Source organism: Octopus bimaculoides, chromosome 9 (genome assembly GCF_046866305.1).
Source record: "Octopus bimaculoides isolate indiv1 chromosome 9, ASM4686630v1, whole genome shotgun sequence".
NCBI classification, from domain to species: domain Eukaryota; kingdom Metazoa; phylum Mollusca; class Cephalopoda; order Octopoda; family Octopodidae; genus Octopus; species Octopus bimaculoides.
In genome coordinates, this window is record NC_142936.1 from 32,393,834 (window position 1) to 32,421,588 (window position 27,755).

Genomic DNA, 27,755 nt, shown 5'->3' on the forward strand with positions numbered 1-27,755 from the left:
CCCAATAGAATGGGTACCAGGCTTACAAAGAAAAAGTCCAGGGGGTGATTTCGTTGACTAAAAACGGTGCTCCAGCATGGCCCCAGTCAAATGACTGAAACAAGTAAAAGAATACAATAAAAACAAGTTAGGTAAAATTATAATTCATCAGTTCTTAGTAACCATATCTATATAAACACATATATATACACACATACATATATACACACACACACACAGACAAATATATATACATACACACACATATATATACACATACATATATACACAATTCAGGAGTGTCTTCACTTCTCCTCTGAGTTACATGCAGATAAAGAACCCAGCTGATTTCTTTGACAATATCACTCAGCAGAAAAAGACTTACATTGACATTGAAGAGGAAGATGTAATAGCTGCCATAAACGAAATGAGCTCAAATTTGGCAACTGGCCCCAATGGTTTCCCAGCTGTCCTCTTAAAGTTGTGTAAACAAGAATTAGCGGGACCACTCCGGATAGTCTTCCAGAGTTTCCTTGCAAGTGGTAAACTTCCCAAAAAGCTGAAGGAAGGTACTATATGTCCTATCCATAAAGGTGGAAGCAGAGCAGAGGCTGGGAACTACAGGCCCATCTCTCTGACTTCACATATTAGCAAAGTCATGGAACGAATTGTCAGAAGGAGATTGATTGCGTTCCTAGAAGAAAATGACTTGCTGAATGAGACCCAACATGGTTTCCGTCCAGGTAGAAGCTGCCTCATGCAGCTCTTGCAGCATTATGACTGGGTCCTGAAGCAGCTACTTGACCATTCAAATGTTGATGTGATATATCTCGACTTTGCAAAAGCCTTTGACAAAGTTGATCATGGCTTGATATGTCACAAGCTGCGAAACCTTGGCATAGCTGGTAAATTAGGAGAATGGCTGCATGACTTCCTGAATGGTAGAAGTCAGACAGTTGCAGCCAATGGAGAACTATCTAGGGAAACGCAAATATTGAGCGGTGTTCCACAAGGAACTGTCCTGGGGCCACTACTGTTCATAGTGGCCCTTCTGGACATGCCCACGGTCACTCGGAGAGCCACTGTCACTAGCTACGCTGATGACACAAAACTATCTCAGGCAATAAAGAATGCTGATGATATTATAAGCCTGCAGAATGACCTAAATGCAATATACAAGTGGGCAGAGCAAAATAATATGCAGTTCAATGCAAAAAAATTTCAAGTACTGCGCTACAAGGCCACAAGTGCCTCTCAACTGGCATACACAGGACCTGGAGGTACTGCAATCCCAGAACCACAAACAGTAAGAGACCTGGGTATCAACATGTGTAGTGATGCATCATTTCACATGCACACTGTCAAGTTGACAGCAAAGTGCAGACAACTGGCACGGTGGATACTGAGGACATTCTGAACAAGGGATCAAAAAGTCATGTTGACTCTATGGAAGACATTTGTTCTGAGCCGCCTAGACTATTGCTCTCAGTTGTGGTCACCACACAGTGTCAAGCGGACAGCAGAACTCAAGGCAATTCAGCATCACTATACAAAAAACATGGCCACAGTCCAACAGATGAACTACAGGGAGCGAGTGAAGGCACTAGGTCTCTAATCCCTGGAGCACAGGTGGAAGAGATATGTAATAATATACATATGGAAAATACTGGAAGGACTGGTGCCAAACTTTGGCATCAAGTACTACAAGAATGCCCGCACAGGTCGCCACTGCATGGTACCAAAGGAACCATCCACTGCATCTCACATAAGAACGGGGTACTGCGGCAGCCTCGGTTTCAGAGGACCTCAGCTCTTTAATGCCCTGCCAAAACATTTGAGAGACCTGCAAGACATGGGTATAGAGGTCTTCAAGACAAAACTTGACGCTTTCCTCTCCACGATACCAGACAAACCAATGGCTCAAACTAAGACACAGTTTAGGGCAGCGATGTCAAATTCTCTTATACACCATATGTGCCATCAAAACTCTTGATTGGACTATATCAGGTGGAGGAGAAGAGCCATGCAAGGAACGTGAAAAGAGCACAGCATAAAGACGGAAAATCACGGTGGTGCTCCAGCATGACCACAGCCACTTGGCTGAAACCCATAAATGGATAAATAAATACATACATATATATGTGTAGATATATATATATATATATATATGTATATATATATATATATATATATATATATACATATATATATATATACATACATACATATATATATATATATATATATATATATATATATATATATATATATATATATATATATATATATATACATACATACATATATATATATACATACATACATATATATATATATATATATATATATATACATACATACATACATACATATATATATATATATATATATATATATATACATACATACATACATACATATATATATATATATATATATATATACATACATACATACACACACACATATATATATATATATATATATATATATACACACACACATACATACATACATATAGATATACATCAGCGCAAGAGTGGCTGTGTGGTAAGAAGCTTCCTTCCCAACCACATGGTTCCAGGTTCAGTCCCACTGCGTGGCACCTTGGGCAAATGTCTTCTACTCTACCATTGGGCCAACCAAAGCCTTGAGAGTAGATTTGGTGGATCTAGTTCAAAACGGGGGCGCCAGTATTTTCTTAACGAAACACTTTGAAACTTGGGACACTGGTAGAATGTGTCATATAAAACATCTTTTTCTCTTAGTCTTCTTAAGAAAAATTATTATATTGCAACTTATTTCATGTTAAAGTTGTCGTATTTCTGTAATTTCAACCAATGACTGACGTCCATTCAGTCGAATACAGTAAGTGCTGACTACGTAAACAAACGATTCTCAAACGATTCTCAAACGATTCTGGTGGTGATAAAATTATTATTTCCTTGTCAAAAAATGGCTGAAGCATATTGGCAGTAGCTAATAAACCTTTCTATTATAGGCACAAGGCCTGGTTTTTGAGGGAAGGGTTAGGGTTAGGGCAAATGTTGTACACATACAGTTCAGGCAGATGTTAACGAAATTATATTAAAAATAAAATGAAGGAAAACGAACACACGTGTGTTGCCTCTCTGCAAAATGTCAGAAGTAATGGAGATTAAATACGCTTTACACCGCTTAAACTGCCAAAGGAGTAACTGTAAACAGCTGAATACTTGTCAGTGATTGATTGAAATTATCGAAATAAGACAATTTTTTACATGAAATAACTTCGAATACAAACATTTTTTTCTGTTCTATAACACAAAATAGATAAGTATACGAACTTTGAAAGTCTTTTGGTACCAAAAACACTACATAAAACATAAATGAAAACTGGTGCCCCCGTTTTGAACTAGATCCGATTTGGTAGATGGAAACTAAAAGAAGCCTGTCGCATATGTGTGTGTACATCTGTATTTTTCCCCCCACTACTGCTTGATAACCGAGGTTGGTGTGTATACATCCCTGCAACTTAGTGGTTTGGCAAAAGAGACTGATTGAGTAAGTACTAGGCTTACAAAGAATAAGTCCTGGGGTCAATTTGTTTGACTAAAGGCGATGCTCCAGCATGGCCACAGTCAAACAACTGAAACAAATAAAAAAATGAAAGACTGAAAAAGAATATACAGTAGAACCTCGTTTTCAAACAACTCTGACCACGAATAAATTGTACCTTATATTCTGTCTTTCCCATATTCATTTAATACAGTAGTACCTCGGTTTACAAACACCTCTGATTATGAATAAATCATGCTTTACATATATATATATATATATATATATATATATATATATATATACATATATATATATATGTATATATATATATATATATATATATATATATATATATATATATATATATATATCTCATCATCATCATCATCATCATCATCGTTTAACGTCCGCTCTCCATGCTAGCATGGGTTGGACGATTTGACTGAGGACTGGTGAAACCGGATGGCAACACCAGGCTCCAATCTAATTTGGCAGAGTTTCTACAGCTGGATGCCCTTCCTAACGCCAACCACTCAGAGAGTGTAGTGGGTGCTTTTACGTGTCACCCGCACGAAAACGGCCACGCTCGAAATGGTGTCTTTTATGTGCCACCCGCACAAGCCAGTCCAGGGGCACTGGCAACGATCTCACTCGAAAATCCTACGGGAGCCAGTCAGGCGGTACTGGCAACGGCCACGCTCAAAATGGTGCATCTCATGTGCCACCCGCACAAGAGCCAGTCCAGGGGCACTGGCAACGATCTTACTTGGCTTGCCGGGTCTTCTCACTCACAGCACATTTCCAAAGGTCTCGGTCAGTAGTCATCGCCTCGCTGAGGCCCAATGTACGAAGGTCTTGCCTCACCACCTCAGCCCAGGTCTTCCTGGGCCTACCTCTTCCACGGGTTCCCTCAACTGTTAGGGTGTGGCACTTCTTCACGCAGCTATCCTCATCCATTCTCACCACATGTCCATACCAGCACAATCGTCTCTCTTGCACACCACAACTGATGCTTCTTATGTTCAGCTTTTCTCTCAAGATACTTACACTCTGACGGGTATTCACATTGACATTACACATCCAACGGAGCATACTGGCTTCATTCCTTGCGAGCTTACATATGTCCTCAGCAGTTACAGCCCATGTTTCACTGCCATGTAGCATGGCTGTTCGTACGCATGCGTTATACAGTCTGCCTTTTACTCTGAGTGAGAGTCCCTTTGTCACCAGCAGGGGTAAGAGCTCTCTGAACTTTGCCCAGGCTATTCTTATTCTAGCAGCTACACTTTCAGCGCACCCACCCCCACTACTAACTTGGTCGCCCAGATAGCGGAAGCTATCGACTACCTCTAGTTTTTCACCCTGGAATAAGATAGAAGTTGTTTCCTGTTTGTTTACAGTCTTTATTGCACCTGAACATCTGCCACAAACAAAAACTAACTTGCTAGTTAACCTGCCTTTGATGTTGCTGCACCTCTTATGTGTCCATAGCTTGCACCGGGTACATCTTATAGAGTTACTACCTACTCCTTTTCTACATACTGAGCAGGGCCATCTACCTGAAGGGGTTTGTGTTTTATCTACCTTCCTACCTATTAGGATTTTGGTTTTAGCTAGGTTGACTCTAAGGCCCTTCAATTCTAGACCTTGCTTCCACACCTGAAACTTCTCCTCTAGTTCTGATAGTGACTACGCAATTAGGGCAAGGTCATCAGCATAGAGGAGCTCCCAGGGGCAACCTGTCTTGAACTCCTCTGTGATTGCCTGGAGGACTATGATAAATAAGAGGGGGCTGAGGACGGAACCTTGGTGGACCCCTACCTCTACCCGGAATTCATTGCTGTACTCATTTCCAACCCTCACCTTACTGGCAGTATCTCTGTACATGGCTCGCAGAGCTCTCACTAACCATTCTTCTATCCCAAGTTTCCTCATTGACCACCAGATAAGGGATCGGGGGACCCTGTCAAAGGCTTTCTCCATGTCAACGAAAGCCATGTACAGAGGTTTATCCTTAGCTAGGTGTTTCTCCTGCAGCTGTCTCACTAGAAATAAGGCATCAGTAGTGCTTTTACCTGGCACGAACCCAAACTGCATCTCATCTAAATTGATTCGCTCCCTAATTAGTTGGGTTATGACCCTCTCTGTAACTTTCATAACCTGATCTAACAGCTTGATGCCTCTGTAATTATTTGTATCTAAAGCGTCACCTTTACCTTTGTAGCAGTTGACTATGATGCTGCTACACCAGTCATTGGGTATGACTCCTTCGTGTATCACCTGGTTCGTAATACGGGTGACTAGGCTATAGCCAACACTGCCAGATATTTTGAGCATCTCTGCAGTGATTCCTGATGGGCCGGGGGCTTTCCCGGTCTTCATACTCTTAATTGCTTTATCTATCCTGGTACTATCAACTCGGATAGCTGGTCCCTCTATTGGGTCGACATACGGCAGGCTCTCTTCCTCCCATTCATTCTCTTTATTAAGCAATCTATCGTAGTGGCATCTCCAGACCTCTTTCTTTGCATCCTCATTTAGTGCAAGCGTACCATCATCCATGCGAACACATTTCTCTCCTACAACATCACTATTCTCTCTCCTACACTGTCTTGAAACACGAAATACATCGAGTCTTTGGTCCTCACGGCGCAGAACATTGGCAAATCTTTTCTTATCTGCTTCCCCTCTGGCTAAATAAACCTGTCGCCTAGCCTCCCTTCTGGCACATTGGTACAATTCCCTGCTACCACCGTTCTTCCAGTCCTTCCAAGCCTGTTTCTTTTGTCTAATAGCCCTGTCTACCTCCTTGTTCCACCACCACGTTACTCTGGGTCGGGAGGGGACCTTACACCACCCACAAATCTGGTCGGTGGCTTTCAACAGGTTGTCCCGCAGAAATCTCCAATTGTCTTCCACGTTGTATGATGCTATATCCCCTTCTATTTCGTTAAATGCTTCAAGTAACTTGTCTCTAAGTCTCTGTCCATTTGCAGGGTCTTTAAGCTTCCACACCCTTCTCCTCCAAGCCGGTCTAATTCTGGGCACCCATTTTACCTTGATCCCAAAGTCGCTAACTACTAATCTATGTTGTGGGGTACATTCTTCGCCAGGGTAGGTTTTAGCATTTATAAGCCGCCCTCTTTGTAAGGTATGATTTATTCTTGATCAGAGTTGTTTGAAAATCGAGGTACAACTATATATATATATATATATATATATATATATATATATATACCAGAGTAAGCACATAAATGTGAAACAAGGTGGAAAAAAGAGTACTCAAATACCAGAGGTAGAGTAATATGCTTTATCTAAAAGCACCAGAAATATCACAAAAACTGTTACTCAGAGTTTCACATTCCTGCTCGTCGACAGTTTTATTAGGTTCTAACAAAACTGTCCGACGAACAGGAACGTGAAACTCTGAGTAACAGTTTTTGTGATATTTCTGCTGCTTTTAAATAAAGTATATATATATATATATATATATATATATATATATATATATATATATATATACTTATTACAAATTAAAAGGGTAAAGGATTATCAATTTATTAATTTATTAATAAATCAACAATTAATAATTTTTACCAAGCCCTTCGGTATGTAAGCACCATTATCGGTAGAGAACTTATTTAAAAGTTCATATATATTTATAAACATAATTTAGGGATCAGCAAATATTTGCTTCACCACATATATATATATATATATATATATATATATATATATATATATATATATATATATATATATATATATATATATATATGTATGTATGTATATATATAAAGTTTTAGAGAAAAGAACCAAAGTTCATGAACTCATCCATGAAAATCCAGTCATATATATATATATATATATATGTTAATTCTCTAAACGAGGTATTAACAGTAACTGCACGATAAAGTGAAGTATATTGCCACTTAAATGTGGCTGATCGCTAGGGGTGGATGTTACTGTTGCTTTTAGCCCCAGGAGGACATCTCCTCCAGCTGGCTTATCGACACACTTCTGTGTCCTGTCTATTTTTGTTTTGCCAAGGGAAGTTATCCCTCTCATCGTGATCTGTAGCACGAACGGACTCAAGTTTCAGGGTTATTTCCCTTCGTCAGCGTCCGATAGCCACCGATCTGCGATGAGAAAGCTAATTCCTGGCAAAACTTATATATCTTTTTTCAGTGAAATTATTCACTGATATCGAAAAAGTGAAAACAAGCAATGTTAATTCTCTAAACGAGGTATTAACAGTAACTGCACGATAAAGTGAAGTATATTGCCACTTAAATGTGGCTGACCCCTAGGGAAATAACCCTGAAACTCGAGTCCGTTCGCGCTACAGATCACGATGAGAGGGATAACTTCCCTTGGCAAAACAAAAATAGACAGGACACAGAAGTGTGTCAATAAGCCAGCTGGAGGAGATGTCCTCCTGGGGCTAAAAGCAACAGTAACATCCACCCCTAGGGGTCAGCCACATTTAAGTGGCAATATACTTCACTATATATATATATATATATATATGAATAGTTAAACCGCAAGAAGTTCGTACGGGTCTCTTTTCTATGCGGGACTATTTATGATGCACACTGAATTGAATTCATTAGGGCGAGAGATTTTGAACTCACTGGCCGATAAATTTCTTAACGTCTTCCTCACATGGTATTGATGTCGCATGGTCAAAATTAACGTGAGTTATTTAGACATTAACAAATTTATTAGAATATTTAGCTGAAGATCAGAATAGAGTATTCTTTACTCTTAACTGTGAAACGATCGTACTAAATTAACTAAAGGCAGGTGGTTTTTTTACTCTTCTCTACTGTTTTTTGTTCTGTGTGTATCAAAAATATCGCTACCAATTTAGAGTAATAATTTGTAGTTTTGGAATCAGTAGTTCTTTGGCTGCTATTTCTGAATTCTCAGTATGTTGGAGAAGCAGGTTACTGTCAATCCCTATATATTTATGATTATAAATGATTTTTACCAAAAAGGTTTTTTCATACTGAGCTACCCGGCAAAATTGTTAATTATTAATTTTATTACTAATTGACGATTCCCTGCCCTGCATATCTATATTTTAATAATACCTCTAAGGTGAATAGTTAAACCGCAAGAAGTTCGTACGGGTCTCTTTTCTATGCGGGACTATTTATGATGCACACTGAATTGAATTCATTAGGGCGAGAGATTTTGAACTCACTGGCCGATAAATTTCTTAACGTCTTCCTCACGTGGTGGTATTGATGTCGCATGGTCAAAATTAACGTGAGTTATTTAGACATTAACAAATTTATTAGAATATTTAGCTGAAGATCAGAATAGAGTATTCTTTACTCTTAACTGTGAAACGATCGTACTAAATTAACTAAAGGCAGGTGGTTTTTTTACTCTTCTCTACTGTTTTTTGTTCTATGTGTATCAAAAATATCGCTATCAATTTAGAGTAATAATTTGTAGTTTTGGAATCAGTAGTTCTTTGGCTGCTATTTCTGAATTCCATTGTCACTCTAACTTCTTATGGAATAACTTCTAAAGTACAAAATTTTGTCAAAAACATTAAGAGTAAACCCTGTTCTATGTGACACATTCTACCAGTATCAGAAGTTTGAAAGTGTTTAGTTTAAAAAAATTAATGAAATAATCTGTACATCAAAGTCGACCTGGGCGAAATTTGAACTCAAAAATGTAGACAGACAAAATACCATTAAGCATTTTGCCCAGCACGCTAACGTTTCTACCAGCTCACCAGCTTAGAAAGTAAACTTTCATTTTAGAAATATATTCTTTATTCTTATTGCTGATGCATTACTCCCTTACTTCTTTACTTATTGACATAAAATTCCGTAATATTTTACTTCATAACTGTTTTTCTACTAATTTTTGTTCAATGCAGCTAATGATTCTGAATTCCTCATGCATTCTTCTAATACTGAACCCCTTGAGGTTGCAGATATTTTGATGTAACTTTTTTTCTACTGAACCAAATCTCAAACTATATATTCCAAAGTGTAGCTGAGGAGATGTACTCTTTAAAACTATTAACAGTTCACAATTTAGTTGAGAACTGAATTAGTGGTGAAGCATGGAAGCTGCTGTGATTGACGAAATGGTGGACTTAAGAATATATTCAACCATGGTAGTGGTTCAATGATACACACACACACACATATATACATACATATACATATGTATATGTACATACATATATAATTGTTAAAGAGGACAACAAATGTTAAGACAAGGCAAACATCTCGAGCCCAGAAACAGCTGTAAGACTGAATTTTTTTCCAATAATAATAATGTATATGGCTTGAGATGTTTGCTTTGTCTTAACATTTGTTGTCCTCTTTAACAATTATATATTCGCTATATCGCATATCTGCAAATGGCTCCATAACTACCGTCTCAGCTATAACCTTGGAGCTCTAGTAATCCATTACAGCACGTACCTAGCATGCCTAATCGTTTAGATCACCTGTGAACTAAACCCCCATATTATATATATATATATATATATATATATATATATATATATATATATATATATATACATATATATATACATATACATACATATACATATATACATATCTATATCTCTCTCTTCCTTTACTCAACCATATCATTTATACTCTAATCCCCGTTCCTTGTGAGGATGCCCGGCATTTTGCCACCATCTCCAACTTGCGGTCTCGCACTCTCTTTCTCTCTTCTTCTTTCTCCTTCTGCACTTCACTCAGGTTGGGCAACCATGTATTTTCTTTGCGGTAGCACACCTGTTTCAGTCTTCATTTCTGATCTTTCTCTCTCCGATCAGGTAACCTTGTACTTACTCTTCAGCAAGACACCTATATCTGTCTTACTATAACCTTTTCATCATCACCTCTTCCCTTCTTAAAAGTTTTTGTCTTGTAAGTACTTGGTGACACTGTCAGTGCAGGTGCCACTTAAAAGCAGCCAGTCCACGCTGTAAAGTGGTTGGTGTTCAGAAGGGCAACTAGCTGTAAAAACCTTGCCAAAACTGACCTCACCTGTGCTTGTGCCAGGTAAAAAGCACTACTCACACTGCCTGTGCTTGTGCCACATAAAAAGTACTAAGTCTACTCTACTGAGTGGTTGGTGTTAGGAAGGGCATCTAGCTGTAAAAATCCTGCTAAAACAGTCACAGAAATCTGGTGCAGGCTTCGGCTAGGCCGGCTCTTGTGGTACCGTTCCACCCATGCTACCATGGAACACGGACATTATGATGATGATATATATATATATATATATATATATATACATACATACATACATATATGGTTGTTGTCTACTCCTTATAGAGTTTGACTACCTCCTGTACCTAAACCTTAGCACCATCATGGTATCTGATGTGGCTTTTTAAACCAGACAATGTTCTGAAAAGACACCCACATAGATTGCACCTCTGATTTGGACCACCAATACCCGCAGATAAGTTCTGCTCTTTGTGAGTCTTAGCATGTCTTTTGAGGCCTCCGTTGGACTTGCAAACCTTCTGGCATACACTGCATTCAAAGGAGTGCACAGACATATAGTCAGAATAGTTGGTGGAGGTTCGTTTTCCATGCATTCACAGATGAAATTTGAGGCCAGCCAAAGACAGGCATGGTCTGTCACAGACTGTGCACACAAAAAGGTCATTGTCATTCACCTTCTCGGTCGTTACATTCTTCCTTAGATCTCTTTTGAGTCTTACTTGCATTATCCTGGCCTCTTCAAATGCTTTTACTCCACTCCACACCTTTGTTTGCCACCCAACTTGATCCGAAGCAAGTGTATATATATCTTCTGGAATTATTTCAAGTGACTTCATAGTCGTCCTTATGCCGTACTTAAACCTTTTTTTAGGTTTACACTGATAGCATTTCCCCTCTGCAAGCTCACCATTAAACAGCTATTTGGGCATGTGTTCATCTGCCATTCGAACAATATGGCCACACCATCTCAATTGGTTCCTCAAAAGCATAGCTTTAATTGAGGTGATGCCTGCAGATGCAAGGACATCTGTGTTTGGAATAAAAGAACTCCATTTAATTTTTAAAATGGAATGAAGGCATTTTTGGTGGAATTGTTCTAACAGTTTAAAATGCCTTTCATAACAAGTCCAAGTTTCACAGGAATACAGCAGAGATGGCAAGACAAATGATTTGTAAAAACCAGCTTTGTGTTCTTCTTTACATGCTGCTGGCACCAAATGCATGACTCCAAGCCACCAAATGTTTTTGCTGCCCTTTGAATTTGCAGCTGTATTTCTATATCAAGATTTCCATCATTTTGAACAGAGCTTCCAAGGTAGATGAACGAATCGACAACCTTGAGTAACTTTCCCTTAACAAAAATTTCAGTGGGGTTACAAACACCACCACATGCAGGTTGGTGCATTACAACTGTTTTTTTACAAGTTGATGGTCAAGCCAAAATCATCACAAACTGAGTCAAATGCAGATACAAGAGATTGTAGACCTGTTTCAGAATGACTGACAAGATCGCAATCGTCAGCATACAAAAGTTCCCTAATGAGTGAAATAAAAACCTTCGTTTTGAATTTCAGTCTGGTCAGATTAAAAACATTTCCTATTGTTTGATATTTTATGTAAATACCCTCTTCAGAGTTTTGGAAAGCATGACAATACAACAGCAAAGTATATTGCAAAGAGGGTGGGTGCATCAAGGTCTCCTTGGTTTACTCCATTTTCCACAGCAAAAAATTCAGAAAGCCTGCTACCAAAATTAACTCTAGCTTTCATATTTTGATGCAAAGCCCTAACCATGTTTACAAATTTTTCTGGGCAATTTCAATTAACAATATCGAATGTTTTGCTCAAATCAACAAAGCAATGTTATAGAGCAAGATTCTGTTCAATGTACTTTTCTTGTAATTGTCTAACAGTAAAGATACAATCAGCTGTGCCCCTGGAGGAACGAAAACCACACTGAGACTCAGACACTATATTTGGAACTATAAAGGTATTTAAACGTTCTAACAAAATGCAGGAAAATACCTTTCCAACCACAGACAAAAGCGAAATCCCACGAAAATTGCCACACAGATCATTTGGCCCCGATTTATACAAGGAGACTAAAATGGCATCAATCCAGTCTTGAGGCACTTTCTCAGTTCTCCAACAGTGACAGATTAATATATTTAAGAGTTCAAACATTTTGTCACCCCCATATTTCAAGACTTCTGCACAGATTCCATCAGTCCCTAGAGACTTATTGTTATTCAGTTTATTCATACCTAAATAAATGTCATTTAGAGTTGGTTCAAATACCATCTCTTCTATAACTGGAAGGTGTTCAATTTTTTTCTATCGTCCTCATGTCAATGGATGATGGTCTATTCAAAAGTGCAGAAAAATGTTCTACCCAATACTTATGAATTGAAGCGGTGTCAGCCAGAAAAAAACGTCCATTTGCTGTTCTCATTGTAACTATTGAGGGAGATTTTGGGCCATATACCTGCTTAACATAAGAGTACAAACCCTTGGCATCATTTCTATCAGCTGCTTCTTGTGCCCCTTTTGCTCTATCACTCCACCATTCCTGTTTAATTTTCCTTAGAGCAGTCTACACTTTCCTTTTCAGCTTTCTGTAAGTTTCATTTGAGTTGGGATTCAAGGACTGAAAAAGAAGTGTATTGCCTAAGTTTTGTTTTTCTAAAAGTAGATCATGAATTTCTGCTGATCTATCTGAGAACTAGTTACTGGATTTATGAGATTTAAATCCCAGTGACGAACGTGCAGCCTGAAATACTTTTGTTTTGAAATTTTCCCATAGGTTGCTTGGGTTAAGATTGATACTTTCTATAGCACTGTGGAATCTTTGCAAGATGCTTGATAATTTAAAGTTTGCAACATTTAACTTTTTGGGTACCTTAGGACCAGACTGTTGATTTTGAGGCATTATCAAAAAATCTATTTTTCCACGCACTAGATGATGGTCAGTCCAGCTCTCTGCCGCTCTCATGACCTGAACACTAGAAACGTCTTTCATATCATGTTTCCTGATCAGAATATAATCTATAAGATGTCGGTACTTAGATCTTGAGTGCATCCAGGTGGTTTTATTTATTTTTCTGCTTAAACAGAGTGTTGGTGACAACCAGATTATTCTCAGTACATCATCATCATCGTTTAACGTCCGCTTTCCATGCTAGCATGGGTTGGACGATTTGACTGAGGACTGGTGATCCAGATGGCTACACCAGGCTCCAATCTGATTTGGCAGAGTTTCTACAGCTGGATGCCCTTCCTAACGCCAACCACTCCAAGAGTGTAGTGGGTGCTTTTACATGCCACTGGCACAAAAGCCAGTCAGGCTGTACTGGCAAAGGCCACGCTCAAAATGGTATATTTTACATGCCACCTGCACAGGAGCCAGTCCAGCGGCACTGGCAACGATCTCACTCGAATGACATTTCACGTGCCACCTGCACAATTGCCAGGTACGCGAAGCTGCGGCACAAGTGAAAGGTGGTGCCATCACGATTTCGCTTTCGCTTGACTAAACAGGTCCTCGCAAGCAGGGTTTAGTGTCCAGTGGAGGAGACGTTGGCATGGGGGCCAGTAGTCAAATTTAGTTCGATTTTGATTTCACTTGCCTCAACAGGTCTTCGCAAGCAGAGTACACATAAGTGGGCTGGCTACATCCCTGGCAGAGGCCTTGGATTTAGGTCTCACTTGGCTTACCGGGTCTTCTCACACACAGCATATTTCCAAAGGTCTCGGTCAGAAGTCATTGCCTCGGTGAGGCCTAATGTTCGAAGGTCGTGTCTCACCACCTCATCCCAGGTCTTCCTGGGCCTACCTCTCCCACAGGTAACCTCAACTGCTAGGGTGTGGCACTTTTTCACACAGCTATCCTCATCCATCCTCGCCACATGACCATACCACTGCGATTGTCTTTCTTGCACACCACAACTGATGCTTCTTAGGTTCAACTTTTCTCCCAAGGTACTTACACTCTGTCGAGTATGCACACTGACATTACACATCCATCGGAGCATACTGGCTTCATTCCTTTCGAGCTTACGCATGTCCTCAGCAGTCATGGCCCATGTTTCACTGCCATGTTTCATGGCTGTTTGTACACATGCCTCATACAGTCTACCTTTTACTCTGAATGAGAGGCCCCTTGTCACCAGCAGAGGTAAGAGCTCTCTGAACTTTGCCCGGGTTATTCTTATTCTAGCAGCTACACTTTCAGCGCACCCTCCCCCACTACTAACTTGGTCACCTAGATAGCGGAAGCTATCAACTACATCTAGTTTTTCTCTATGGAATGTGGCAGAAGTTGTTTTCTGCACATTTTCAGTGTTTATTGATCCTGAACATCTGCCACATACAAAAACTAACTTCCTAGTTAACCTTCCTTTGATATTGCTGCACCCCTTATGTGTCCATAGCTTGCACTGGGTGCATCTTATAGAGTTTCTACCTACGCCTTTTCTACAGATCGAGCAGGGCCATCTACCTGAAGGGGTTTGTGTTTTCTCTACCTTCCTACTTATTAGGACTTTGGTTTTAGCTAGGTTGACTCTAAGGCCCTTCAATTCTAGTCCTTGCTTCCACACCTGAAACTTCTCCTCTAGTTCTGATAGTAACTCAGCAATTAGTGCAAGGTCATCAGCATAGAGGAGCTCCCAGGGGCATCCTGTCTTGAATTCCTCTGTTATTGGCTGGAGGACTATGATAAATAAGAGAGGGCTGAGGACAGAACCTTGGTGGACCCCTACTTCTAACCGGAATTCTTCACTGTACTCATTGCCAAACCTTACTGACAGTCTCTGTACATGGCTCACACAGCTCTCACTAACCATTCTTCTATCCCTAGTTTCCTCATTGATCACCAGATGAGGGATTGGGGGACCCTGTCAAAGGCTTTCTCCATGTCAACGAAAGCCAGGTACAGAGGTTTGTCCTTGGCTAGGTATTTCTCCTGCAGCTGTCTTACCAGAAATATAGCATCAGTGGTGCTTTTCACTGGCACGAACCCAAACTGCATCTCATCTAATTAGTTGGGCTATGACCCTCTCTGTGACCTTCATTACCTGATCCAACAACTTGATACCTCTGTAATTATTTGTATCTAAAGCGTCATCTTTACCTTTGTAGCAGTTGACTATGGTGCTGCTACACCAGTCATTGGGTAGGACTCCATGTATCACCTGGTTGACAATACGGGTGACTAGGCTATAGACGACACTGCCAGATATTTTGAGCATCTCTGCAGTGATTCCTGATGGGCCAGAGGCTTTCCTTGTCTTCATACTCTTAATTGCTTTATCTACCATGGTACTGTCAACTCGGATAGCTGGTCCCTCTGTTGGGTCGACGTTCAGCAGACTAAGAGAGCTACTCCATTCTTTTTGCATTTTCGAATCCCATGTCGACCTAAAACAGGCCATGAAACATAGTTCTTTCCAACTCTTGCATTGAAATCTCCCAATATGACCAGCTTCTCAGAAATTGGTACTTTCCTCAATAATCGTGCTAGATCATCATGAAACTGTCCTACAGTTTCATCAGAATGGGACGTTGTTGGTGCATAAATACTGACGACGGTAAGAAACCTACCTTTTGTCAGTTTAATACGGCATGACATGATCCGTTCAGATATACCACTTGAAAGCTCTGCAATGGAGGATACTAATGTATTCTTGAGAGCAAACACAACACCAGATTCTCTATGCTGACCTTTAGGTAGGCCTCTCGAAAAGATAGTGTATCCATAAGTAAGTTCATTTACTGGCCCCCACCAGAAAGACAGGTTTTAGAGAGTGCAACTATATCAAGGGAATATTTCTTGAGCTCACATGCAATAAGTGCAGTACATCTTTCTGGCCTCTTGTTGAAATTATCATCAAGAAGTGTGCACACATTCCAACAACCGAAATTCAAGGGATGTTTATTTTTACTTTTTCTTGAAGATTGGTAAGTACAAATAATAGATTAATAATGTGCAGTGTACAATGTATTGGGTACTTGTCAAAAATAAAAGTTTTTCCTGTTATATATATATATATAATATGTATATATATATATATATATATCATCATCATCATCGTTTAACATCAGCTTTCCATGCTAGCATGGGTTGGACAATTTGACTGAGGACTGGTGAACGAGATGGCTACACCAGGCTCCAATCTAATTTGGCAGAGTTTCTACAGTTGGATGCCCTTCCTAACGCCAACCACTCCGAGAGTGTAGTGGGTGCTTTTACGTGCCACCGGCACGAAGGCCAGTCAGGTAGTACTGGCAACAGCCACGCTCAAAATGGTGTATTTTACGTGCCACCTGCACAGGAGCCAGTCCAGCGGCACTGGCAACGATTTCGCTCGAATGTCTTTACACGTGCCAGGAAGGCAATACTGTATGGCAGTAAAACATGTAAACAATGCAGATAATTCACACCAATTGGATAGGAATAGGTTGAGTATAGTTTTATTGATTGTGCAATGTACCCTTGTAGGAAAAGTAGAAAAATCAGTAAAAAAAAATTGTAAGCATGAAAAGTGAACAGACTGGACATGCTGAGTATTAAAGTGCTCTATGAATGGAGTGAAATATAACTCATAATAGAAGTAGACTTGTGAAGTGGTTACATCAGATATGAGAATACCAGATCTTAAAGATGAAATGACATGAAATTGAGACAACTGAAGATTCTTTTCTGTAGGCTCATTAGAAATATTATAACATAGAACACAGATATGAAAACAATGTTGAGAGGATAAAGAGAAGCTTGGTAAATTATGTATATTAGTTTGGTGCACTTATACTGTGATACTGGTCAAATTATCAATAAATAAGTTTTACATAAAATCTACCATATATATACTATTAATTTCTGGTATCTGCATTTCTTCATATCTTAATATTATACAATGTTAAATTTACAGTCATCTCCAGCAAATAAATAGCTTTCTTATACAAGATATATTGAAACTAGAGAGCAAATAACTGTAATTCATCAAACAATATAAATATAGTATTTGGGAACAGCAATATTTAGAAATGCACAATTTAATGCTAGTTTGAGATGTTCTAGTTTTGGACTTTAGACAACAAAGGGAATTCTGATACAGCATGGCACTCATTCAAGTGCCATGCTGTATTTAAAAAAATTTAGAAAACCAAAATCTTGAATAGTTTGGTACTTTCTGAGTAACTATCAAAAAACAAAATGAGATGTAAATATATTTTAAATAGATTACATTTATGCCATTGTAACAAAACATTGTTAAACCAAATTTTTTTTCTGACGAAAGACAAGTCCCATATAATAATGAAAGCATACAGTACAATAGTTGGATAAACCTGAGACCTAAAATGTGTACCAATAATTATTTTAAGAAGGAGAGACAAGGAATTAGTTGGTACAATTTGCTTTTGATAATGCTGAATTTACCAATGAAAAAAAAATAGTCCATAGTAAAATGACTTCATTTTTCCTTTCCAAAACTAATGCAGCATTGACAAAATCCTTTGGGTGGAAATGACGTCATCCTTCCTGTGCATGCATAAGCATTTACATGACAGTAGGTGACATCAATTCTTGGCTCTTATGCCTAGAGTACAGAGATGTAGTGCATGCTTGTTGAATTTTCGTTTTCACGCAAGATGACCAAACGCATTGAGCAGAGACCATAAACCCATGTCTCATCACCAGTGATGATGGTCTTCATGAAATCTGGGTTGCAGTTTTCCCAGTCAAGTATGTTTTGAGCAATTACCATGCAGAGTTGCTTTTGCTGCTCTGCCAGCACCTTGGGGGATGAATTTCACCAACAATCTCTGCATGCACAAATCCTCTGTTAAAATGGAATGCACTGGTCCTGTGCTTATTCCCACTTTGTGAGAAATTTTCTGATTTGTTACATGATGGTCTTCCATGACTATTCATCAAACCTTCTCAATTGGTTCCTCATTTCAGCTTGTGGATGACCTGCCTGAGCATGCTTCACTCTTCACTGAAGTATGACCATGTTCGAAGTGGTTGTACCACTTTTTAATCTAAGTTTTGCTTATGGCATTGTTGCCAAAGGCCTGCTGAATCTTCTGGATGATTTGAACTTGAGTATTACCAAGCTTTTGGCAAAACTTGATGTGATATCTCTGCTCGATGTGTTCACTGAAAACAAAAATCTGATAAGTGTGCACTACACATTTATACTTTAGGTATAGCAGCCATGGGTAAGTGCAACCTACTGGTGCAAAAATTCTCAAGCATGTGCAAGAAGGGTGGTGTCACCCCACCATCCCCCATATAAAGAATCTTGTGCACACAGCATTAGTTTTTGGAGAGAAAAAATAGTCAGATACTTTTTGAATGCACTTCATATTTAAAGAGTGCTTTAAATTTGCCTGAGATAAACATTAATGAGTGTTTAATTGATTGATGTTTTATAGAAGTATATAATGCAAGATCAATGTTTATCAACAATTGCTTTTGTAACTAAGATTGTATAACCATCCCATCATAAAGAAATAAGTTGTTAGTCATTATATAGCACTAGTGGTGGTATTAATCAAAATTATACCTTAGAGGTTAAAGCATCCTGATGGCTAGTTTCAATTTTGTCAAGTTTTTCTTTCCATATATTTTCTTGTTCTTGAATAGCAGTTTTTACTTTTTCTTCTAGAGCTTTCTCATGTTCTTCCTGGAAAACGAATACATAAAAGAAAAAGAATAACAAATACTGCAGTATTTTGGAGATGCTGAGAGAACGTCTTTCAAGTTTATAATAATGTCTAGACCCAAAATTTCATTAACAAGTCATAATTTTCATTCAGTTTTTTCTGTTAGCATCAACAAGATGGTATTTACATTTTCATGTATATTTAGAGGAAATTATTATAAAGCAAGGAAGAGGAGAAAGAGTGAGATGATAGTAGAGTTGTAATTTAAACAGAAATACTGAATATAATAAATAACAAAAAGTACTTCTTGTACCTCCAATTCCAGACAATAGACTAGCTTGGAAAGAAGAATTTTAATGCATTCATTGGTAGCAAATAATTTTTCCCAGCCATTTAGATTTATGTAATATTTTCACTTTTACTTCTTTCATTTTCACTTTACTTTGAATTAACATTTATAGTTGTTGTGTCCTTACTTAATCTTTAAGTCAACACTACTTGAACAGTGTTATCTTCAAAGATATCTAAATGTGACCATCAGTAATGACTGAATGTTCAGAATTAATTATGTAAATAAGAAATATTTTTCTAATTAGACATAATTGTGAGTCTATTCATGTAGGAGATTTTCCTCTTTCAGATTCAATGAAGAGTCAGAGGATCGCCTATTACAACTCAATCCACATAACGTATTCTCCATAACATTTCAGGTTTTTCAAAACCAGTTCTTCACTAACAGCATTTGAAAACAAATGTGCTTCAACTTTCACACAGCCAAGACAGTTGTGTGAAAGTCACTTGGGTGACCAAGATTTCCTCAAGATCTTTCACCAAACCTTTCTCAAGTTACCTAACTTGTAGAAGCTTTGCCAGGATTTTACCAACAACAGTTTGTCAGCAAATATATTTCACTCCTGACCTATGTAAGTTGGTAACCATAACTACTCGCCTGAATATTTCCCTTTGTATTCCACATACAGCCAGCTATCATAACCCCAACGCCTCTAAATGGTTTGCTTACAACTGTACTGCAGCAGTTTGGACAAAAACACTGCTTACAATTTCTGAAAGAAATCATCTACTACCATAACCAACTGTCAGGGTTTAAACCATCACTGCAACACCTGCATTCAATGTTTTTGTGCATCACATAACCTCAAAGTTCTCCCTCCAACCAAAATGCAGCATTGGCTTTTGGTTACCTGCCAAGATCTCTACTAACTTTACAAACTCTTCCTAATCATTATTCTTCAACCAAAACAATTCCACTAGCAGTATACTTACTGAAAAACCTTTACATTTACTGCTTTCTTCACCTCCATCCTCTACTGTACACACTAAACAAAACCCACCCTTATACATCCTGTCTCATTCATCACAGTTGCCTAGTGTGAAAAAATTCTCAAATCACTCCAATCCAAGATGACTGGCTCCAACAGTGTCTCTTCCATCACTTTCAAACAGTGCACTCCAGAGACAGTTTCTGCTTTGTTTCTCTCTGTGTGTCTCTTTCAATATCTTATAATAATTCTGCTTGTTACTGAGTTACTTACCCTGTTACTTAGCTAATCACATGATTAGAGAAAAAGAGGGAGAAAGAAAAGAAGGAAAGAGAAAAAGAGAGGGGGAGAAAAAGAGGGAAAGAGAAGCGTTCATGATATAAGGTAGTGAGAATGTAATAGTAATGCTTTCAAGTGATTAGTTGAAAGGAAAGAGAGGAAAGAGAAAAAGACAATAAGGCAAAGAGTGAGACAGAAAGAGGAAGAAATAAAAAGAGAGAGAGAGAAGTGTCCATGACATGAGGTAGGGGGAACATAATATTTATTAGTGGTTAAAAAAGTTAGTTGAAGGTAGAGGGGGACAGTTAAAAATATAATTTTAGCAGAGGGGCGATGTTCTGATGGTGAGGTTTGGAAGACAGACAAAGGAAGACAGACAAAGGAAGACAGACAAAGGAAGACAGACAAAGGAAGACAGAGGGAGAGAGTGAGAAAGGAGGGAGAAAGAAGAGGAGGAGAGAGAGAGAGATGATGGTGGTGCTGGTTGCGGTGGAGATGGAAGTGGTGGTGATTGAATAGTGAAAAGTGTATTTTTTTTTATCGAACTAAGTTTTTTATATCACCTATCACTTAACGCATGTGCATAAGTGCAATTCTGTGAAATATTCACACTTATTTATGCGGCAGATATATGCAATTTAACTAAAGGTTGTATCATATGTATGAGATATATTATTTTTGTTTATAGGAAAAATGGAAAAATAAGAATGAATATTTATTTTACGAGTGCTGTGTATAAAGTCTATAAAATTGTGCATAAAGTATATAAAGTGTTTATATAAAGTACATTAAGTAATAATCATATTCCAATTTCTTTCACTTTTCAATGAGTAGCAGATGAGCAACTATCTTTCCATACAGACACAACACAGGATACATTTTCAGGTTTTTTGGATAAAGTTTTCAGAAATAATCCAATAAGTCTACCATTAATTCTGTGAAATATCCATGGGTCCTGCTAGTCATCATAAATGTGTCACAGACTTTAGGAACATGTTCCATCTACAAATCAGGCAATCATTCTTACCCTCTCAACTGCCAACCTACCTTCTAACATCTCAAACTTAACAACCATCTCCCCCTTAAAAAACTTGAGTTTCTCTCTCCCTTCAGTGACTATTAGCATGGCATCCATAGAACCAGATCTACTAGAGACTTACTTTTCTATGTCATTTACCAATGATTCTTTGCTTTTGAGAATTTTAGTGAATCTAATTTTTTTTTCAGAAGGGAAGGCATTGCTTGTGACCCATGATCTCCATGACTATTGGGAGGGAGAGAGGAAGGTATCCTTAAATGTTTACAATAGAATGGACTCCACTAAAGGTATACAAAGTGCCAGATGTTATATGCTGAACTGGGTGATGTGTTAAATCTACCACCCAAGCAGGGCATGGTGGGTTTTGAACAACTCAGAACTCAAAGAACTGAAACAAAACTCAGTCCAACATTCTTATAGTTCTACCAATTCAATATCATGGGCTGATAATTTTTCATTGGCCTTGGAAGGATGGAAAGTGAGGTTGATTTTGATTACATTTGAATTCAGAGTGCATACTGGAGACCTGATGCTTTAACTCTTCCAATTTACCACTGTACATGACAACACCAAAATTTTGACTGTATTAGGCATGAAAACCAGCAGCTAAATTACCTAGCAATATTATATATTTATCTCTTATCTTTCAAGCCAGAAACTGTCAATTAAACTGTATCATTTCAGCTTGTACCAATGAAACTCTCTCTGGCCCACATTTTCTTAGCTCTAATTTATCTCAAGATACAGTTATATTTTTCTCATACTTTCCTTTTTTTTACATTAGTGGCCTACAACTATCACTTCAAGCAACATACGCTCCTATTTAGATGATACTATGCTTCTGTTCTTCTTACCCTTCTATACACAATTGTCATCCATATACAACCAAATCACCTAACATATACTGAATCCATGAACAGGAACTTCAACAGTATCTTTCAATAGGGACATGACAATATTGTTTCTTTTAAAGGCATGAAGAATTAATTACAGTACATATCAAATAAAACAGTCTTGTATCTCACACTCGTTTATGAGTAGTAGTCAATTAAAACTCTCTAAACTGCAAAAAAATGTTAGTGTGCGTGCACGTGCACACACTCACACACACAACATTGTTAAAACTGTATCACAAAAAACTTGGATTCTTCTTTAAAGCCAAGAAATACTTCAGCCTTGGTCATTTGCTAACCATTTACAAAGCTCAAGTAAAACCTGTACTGGAATACTATTTACATTTATGGAATAGCTTTGCTGCACACACAGACTAATATGCTTAGAATGAATCCAAAAGAAAAACTGTTCAACTGATAAGCAAAGATCCAACCACCAACAGACTTCACCCACCAGCTTAATGATGTACTGTTTCTTCTCTTCACCTCTACTATCATAACTATATTGGACTCTGTTTCTCTGAACTAGCTAGCTTCATCAGCTCCACTTGTCTTTTGTGCTCTTGTCTTCCTGTCTACGTGTATCCTCTCTCAGACTCTACACTAAATGCTTTTTCTAATCCAGAAATAAAACCCACTGGAACTCCTTACATGTTCTTTGTTTTTCCAATAGACATTAACCTACAGATATTGAAACCAAATCTAACTAGTCTGGAAGAACCTACAAAGATCATAGTCACTACTTTCTCTCTATTAACTTCCACTAAAAAGAACTGTACATATCAAAGAGATGGGTCTGTACTTTACACTCTTTTGTCCTCCTGTTACTTTGAACAATACACCCAGCAAACACAGTTATTGTTCATTTCCCCCAACTTAACTCTCTGTATGTCTTACCAAATTGTTGAACTAGCTGTGTCTACAGGTGTATTTCCCAAGTTATGAGAGTTTACTCTTTTACAAAAGGGACATCTCAAACTTAAATATAGAACTGTATCTCAAACTTTGTCAAGTACTTTTCTCTTCAACTCTATTAGTTAAGTGTAACTTTCTAGTCTGTATCAATATCCTTTTTACACAATCTTATGTACAGGACACCATCTGTCACTCCTTCACAATCTTTGGTGCAGATACCTCATCTACACATAATCAAAACAGAGTCGCTACAATATCAAACAAAAAGACTCACAACATTACATGCTTATAAGCAATGATGCTCATAAAACAACTCACAAGTGAAGCCTTTGTACACTACATATGCTAACAATATTTGAAAACTTATGGGGTAGCCAAACATATATAATATAGCTATGATGATATCACAAAAGCTTCACATTTAGGACTAGAGTACACTTTATCTCAGCAAGTACAAGCAATGACTCTGTGTCCTCATTATGTATTTTCTATCTATTACCAAAACCCATTCAATAAACACCACTTCCTTCCTCTTGTATTAATACCTGCTATATGGTACCTTACTCTTCAATTTTGCCTCTGAAACTCTTGTCCTGCTCATATTTTCCCATCTAAATACGAATTCATCAATGTTTAAATAAACATCAATTGTATTAAATTCATCAATCTATTCTCCTTCAGACTAAAAGATTATAGATAGTTTCTATCTTCTTTGAATTACTTGATAAAATACTACAATAAGGAAGAATATGAACAGCTGTTCTACCTGGACAAGTGAAATGGCTAAAGCTTTTCCTCTTGAAAGTTCTTGTACAAGATTTTCTTTCTCTTCTTCCATTGTTTTCTCTGCATGTTTTAGTTTGTCTTCTAACTGAATAATAGCCTGTTTTTTCTCCTCTTTTAGTTGCTTAATGATCTCACGAGATTTTTCCAACTGTTCAGCAGCTAAAATAATCCAAAGAAATAATTCATTACATTTAGCCTTTCACATTTACTTTTGCAAAAAGAACAGGAAGAAGTAAGATATTCAAAGTTAGTCAACTAATCAGTTTTAATATTAGCATTAGTAGTAGCAGCAGAAGTAATCATCAATATTCTATGTCATCTGTTTCTTTGAATCTCAAGCTTAATTCAGTAGATAATTTGAAAGTTTCTATGTATTTTATTTATATTTTTTAAAACATTAGTCCAAGGGCTTTGAGTAGTGCTAATTTTTTTTACATCTATATCATTTGGGTTGCATCTGATTTCTATTTGCAACAGACTTTCTTTCCTGTTCAGAAATTCTCATCAACAAATATCTAATCTGAGATAACAAATGCTAGACAAAAGTCTCTTTCTATTAATTCCCTATAATTTGAAATTTTCTCTGTAATGCCTAGTTTTCTATAATCCCATCTGAGAACTTCACTCAGACTATTCTTCACCTATCTTTGAGAAGTTTAAAAACAAAAAATGGGTTGGGGCAGCCTTTGGGAAGGTGGGAAACTTCATGAGAAATCTCAATACTTCTACAAAAAATAAAAAGAAAGATCTTTAATGAGTACATCCAGCCAGTGATGATTTAAAACAGTGACACATGGGCTCTCAACACAACCGTCATGAATGTCCCAATTGTAGCCCAATGGAAAATGGAATGAATCATGCTCAGATCAGTTTGCAAGAAAGAAAACCAACACCTGGATTCAATAGCACATTAGAGTCAACAACATCATAAGAACCATCAAGGAGAGCAAATGGGCTGGCCACATCACGTGATTGAAGGACAACAAGTGGACAATTAGAGTGATGGAATAGACATGAAAACAATGGACAAGATCCAGAGGCCAATCAAAAACAAGATGGTGAGATGATATCACCGGCCACCTGGGGCCTACATGCTCATGACTGGCCAGTGACTAACAGTGGTGGAAGAAGTCCAGGGAGGGGTTCCTCCTTCAGGAGCAATGAAGCTCTGGATATTGAATATCGGATCTCCAAGAACGAAAAAGTACTCCAGAACTGAACTACTTTTGAGCAATTATTCTACTTATCTGTAAATATCTGCAAGCACATCAAAAAGAAAACTTTTTTTCACATTTAAGAAATTTTGAGTTGCCACCTTATCAGTACAATGTAGCAGTAAAGCTTCTGGAAATTAATATAAACAAAGGGATTATGGCTAAATGACTTAATGGTTTTTTAGAACTAACTATCTCTGTATCAAAAGTCATCTTAAGCACAAATAATCAGGGCTTTCAACAACTGTCAACCTTTATAATATTGCTACACTTTACCTACATTTTAAATCCTCTTTTATCAATATTACAATTATCCTACTTCTCAGAACAATCAAGGTCAGCTTAGGTCTTTCATGTAAGATATTAAAAAAAGTAGTTCACCTACTAAGAATGATTCTAATAGAATGTTAAATGTGAAGATAACAATGCTTATATTGTTATCATATTGTTATTATATAATGTTATATTTTGTGTTTTACTGTTTATATAGCACTGATTATTAAAGAGTATGAAATGGTCAGTAATAATAATTCTCTATGTACAAGAACAATACTCCACCACAAGTCAGTGTTGATGTTAGAAGCTGTTTTTAAAGAAATTTTAAACTGGGCATTTTTATAAAAAGGTCAGGTTGCTATGGATTAAATTACTATGAATTATGTACAGGAGTATTTTAATGTTTCTAGCATGGCTATTATAAATATATATAGATGTACATATCTGTGTAACTGCATATCCATACTTACATACTTTTGATATTGCATGAACTTGTATGTTCCAACATATTAAGTAATTTATCTATCCCACCAGTTATTGAAATAATCATAACCAGACAATAAATGCAATTCCAATATAGTCATTTCCTTATTTATTTTGTGTGTGTGTGTGTGTGTGTGTGCGCGCGAGTAAAAATGCATGAACCGAACATGCACTCATAAGATCTTATATATATTTATCTATAAAGACAAAAAATATACATATACAGCAACATACACCCAAATGTACCCAAACACTTATAGATTTTTAGCATACATGTATATCCTTAGCCTTACAGTATGTAAAACTGGGTGTGCATAAATAATACCAGACTACAATAAACAAGAAACATAAAACTAGGAAAAGAAAAATTTTCATCATGCAAGTCTCTACACCAATAGCAAGCCTATTCTTTAAAAACACTTGCAGCCCAACCGCAAGTACCACAAATATAAACAAACACAACATAAAAATATACTTCACAGCCAACAACTTTGAACAAACTGAAGCCAAGTGTAACCACCAAAACTAAATCCTCGTGATCATCATCACATTTAACATCCATCTTCTCTACTGGCATGGGTTGACAGCAGAGGGTTTGACAAGATCCAACAAGCCACAAGACTAAATTGAGGTCCGTTTTGGTATGGTTTAGACTGTACTGGGTACTTTTTTGTGACACCATCACTAATAAGGTCATCAAATAACTTATAAAACAAAAAGAAGACCCTTGACAAAGTGGGTGGCTTTATGCCAGGTGTTGAGAAGCTAAAATATGATAGAGGGAAGGGCATGGGTATCTTGGCTAGAAGAAATACATGACTACCCTGCATTATATAAAAGAGAGAGGAAGTAGCTTGAAAGATGACATTGATAGGGATGACAAGGAATCAAAGTATACTCACAAGAAACAAGAATGTTAGTATTAGAAAGAATATGAACAAAGAATTGGGAACGGTGAGTGGACATGTTCATCACAGTGAGAGGAGAGTGACAGATGGACAAATGGTTAGAAATTAGTGTAGAGGTGAATGTAGTGAATGGAACAAGGGTGGAGGTATGATCAATGGTAAATATCAGTATAGCGGAAGAAGATGAAGGAATAAGAGTGGCTCAGGAAGAAGGATATAAGTAGCAGTACAACCAACATGTAGGAAGATCAGAAAATATGTGCATGATATGTGTGGAGGGGTGAGTGTAGGTCATGAGGGAAAGATGTACTGAGATGGATGTCAGAGGTACAAAGGGGTGGCAATGGAAAGTGGGAGTTAAAGGTGGTGAACCAGTAATGGTAAATATTCCAGGGTAATGAGAATGATAACAGATAAGACAGGATGTTAAAGACAAGGTAATGGCAGTCCTAAGGTGTAGCTCATGGGAGGTATAGAAAATGGTAA

General features: G+C 37.7%; 1 protein-coding gene across 14 annotated transcripts in view; it reads right to left on the reverse strand.

Annotated features, from left to right (window-relative positions):
- Positions 1-27,755, reverse strand: part of LOC106872513 (uncharacterized) — a 252,407-nt gene that overhangs the window by 127,236 nt on the left and 97,416 nt on the right. For all 14 annotated transcript variants that reach the window (XR_016243103.1, XM_089357348.1, XM_089357343.1 and 11 more), the window contains 2 exons: positions 24,369-24,547; positions 19,097-19,216 (listed from right to left, as the gene is read on the reverse strand). Coding sequence is in view for 13 of the 14 variants with exons in the window: in XM_089357348.1 (XP_089213474.1) it covers positions 19,097-19,216; positions 24,369-24,547 (299 nt within the window). In the remaining variant the exon portion in view is untranslated. The remainder of the gene's footprint in view (positions 1-19,096; positions 19,217-24,368; positions 24,548-27,755) is intronic.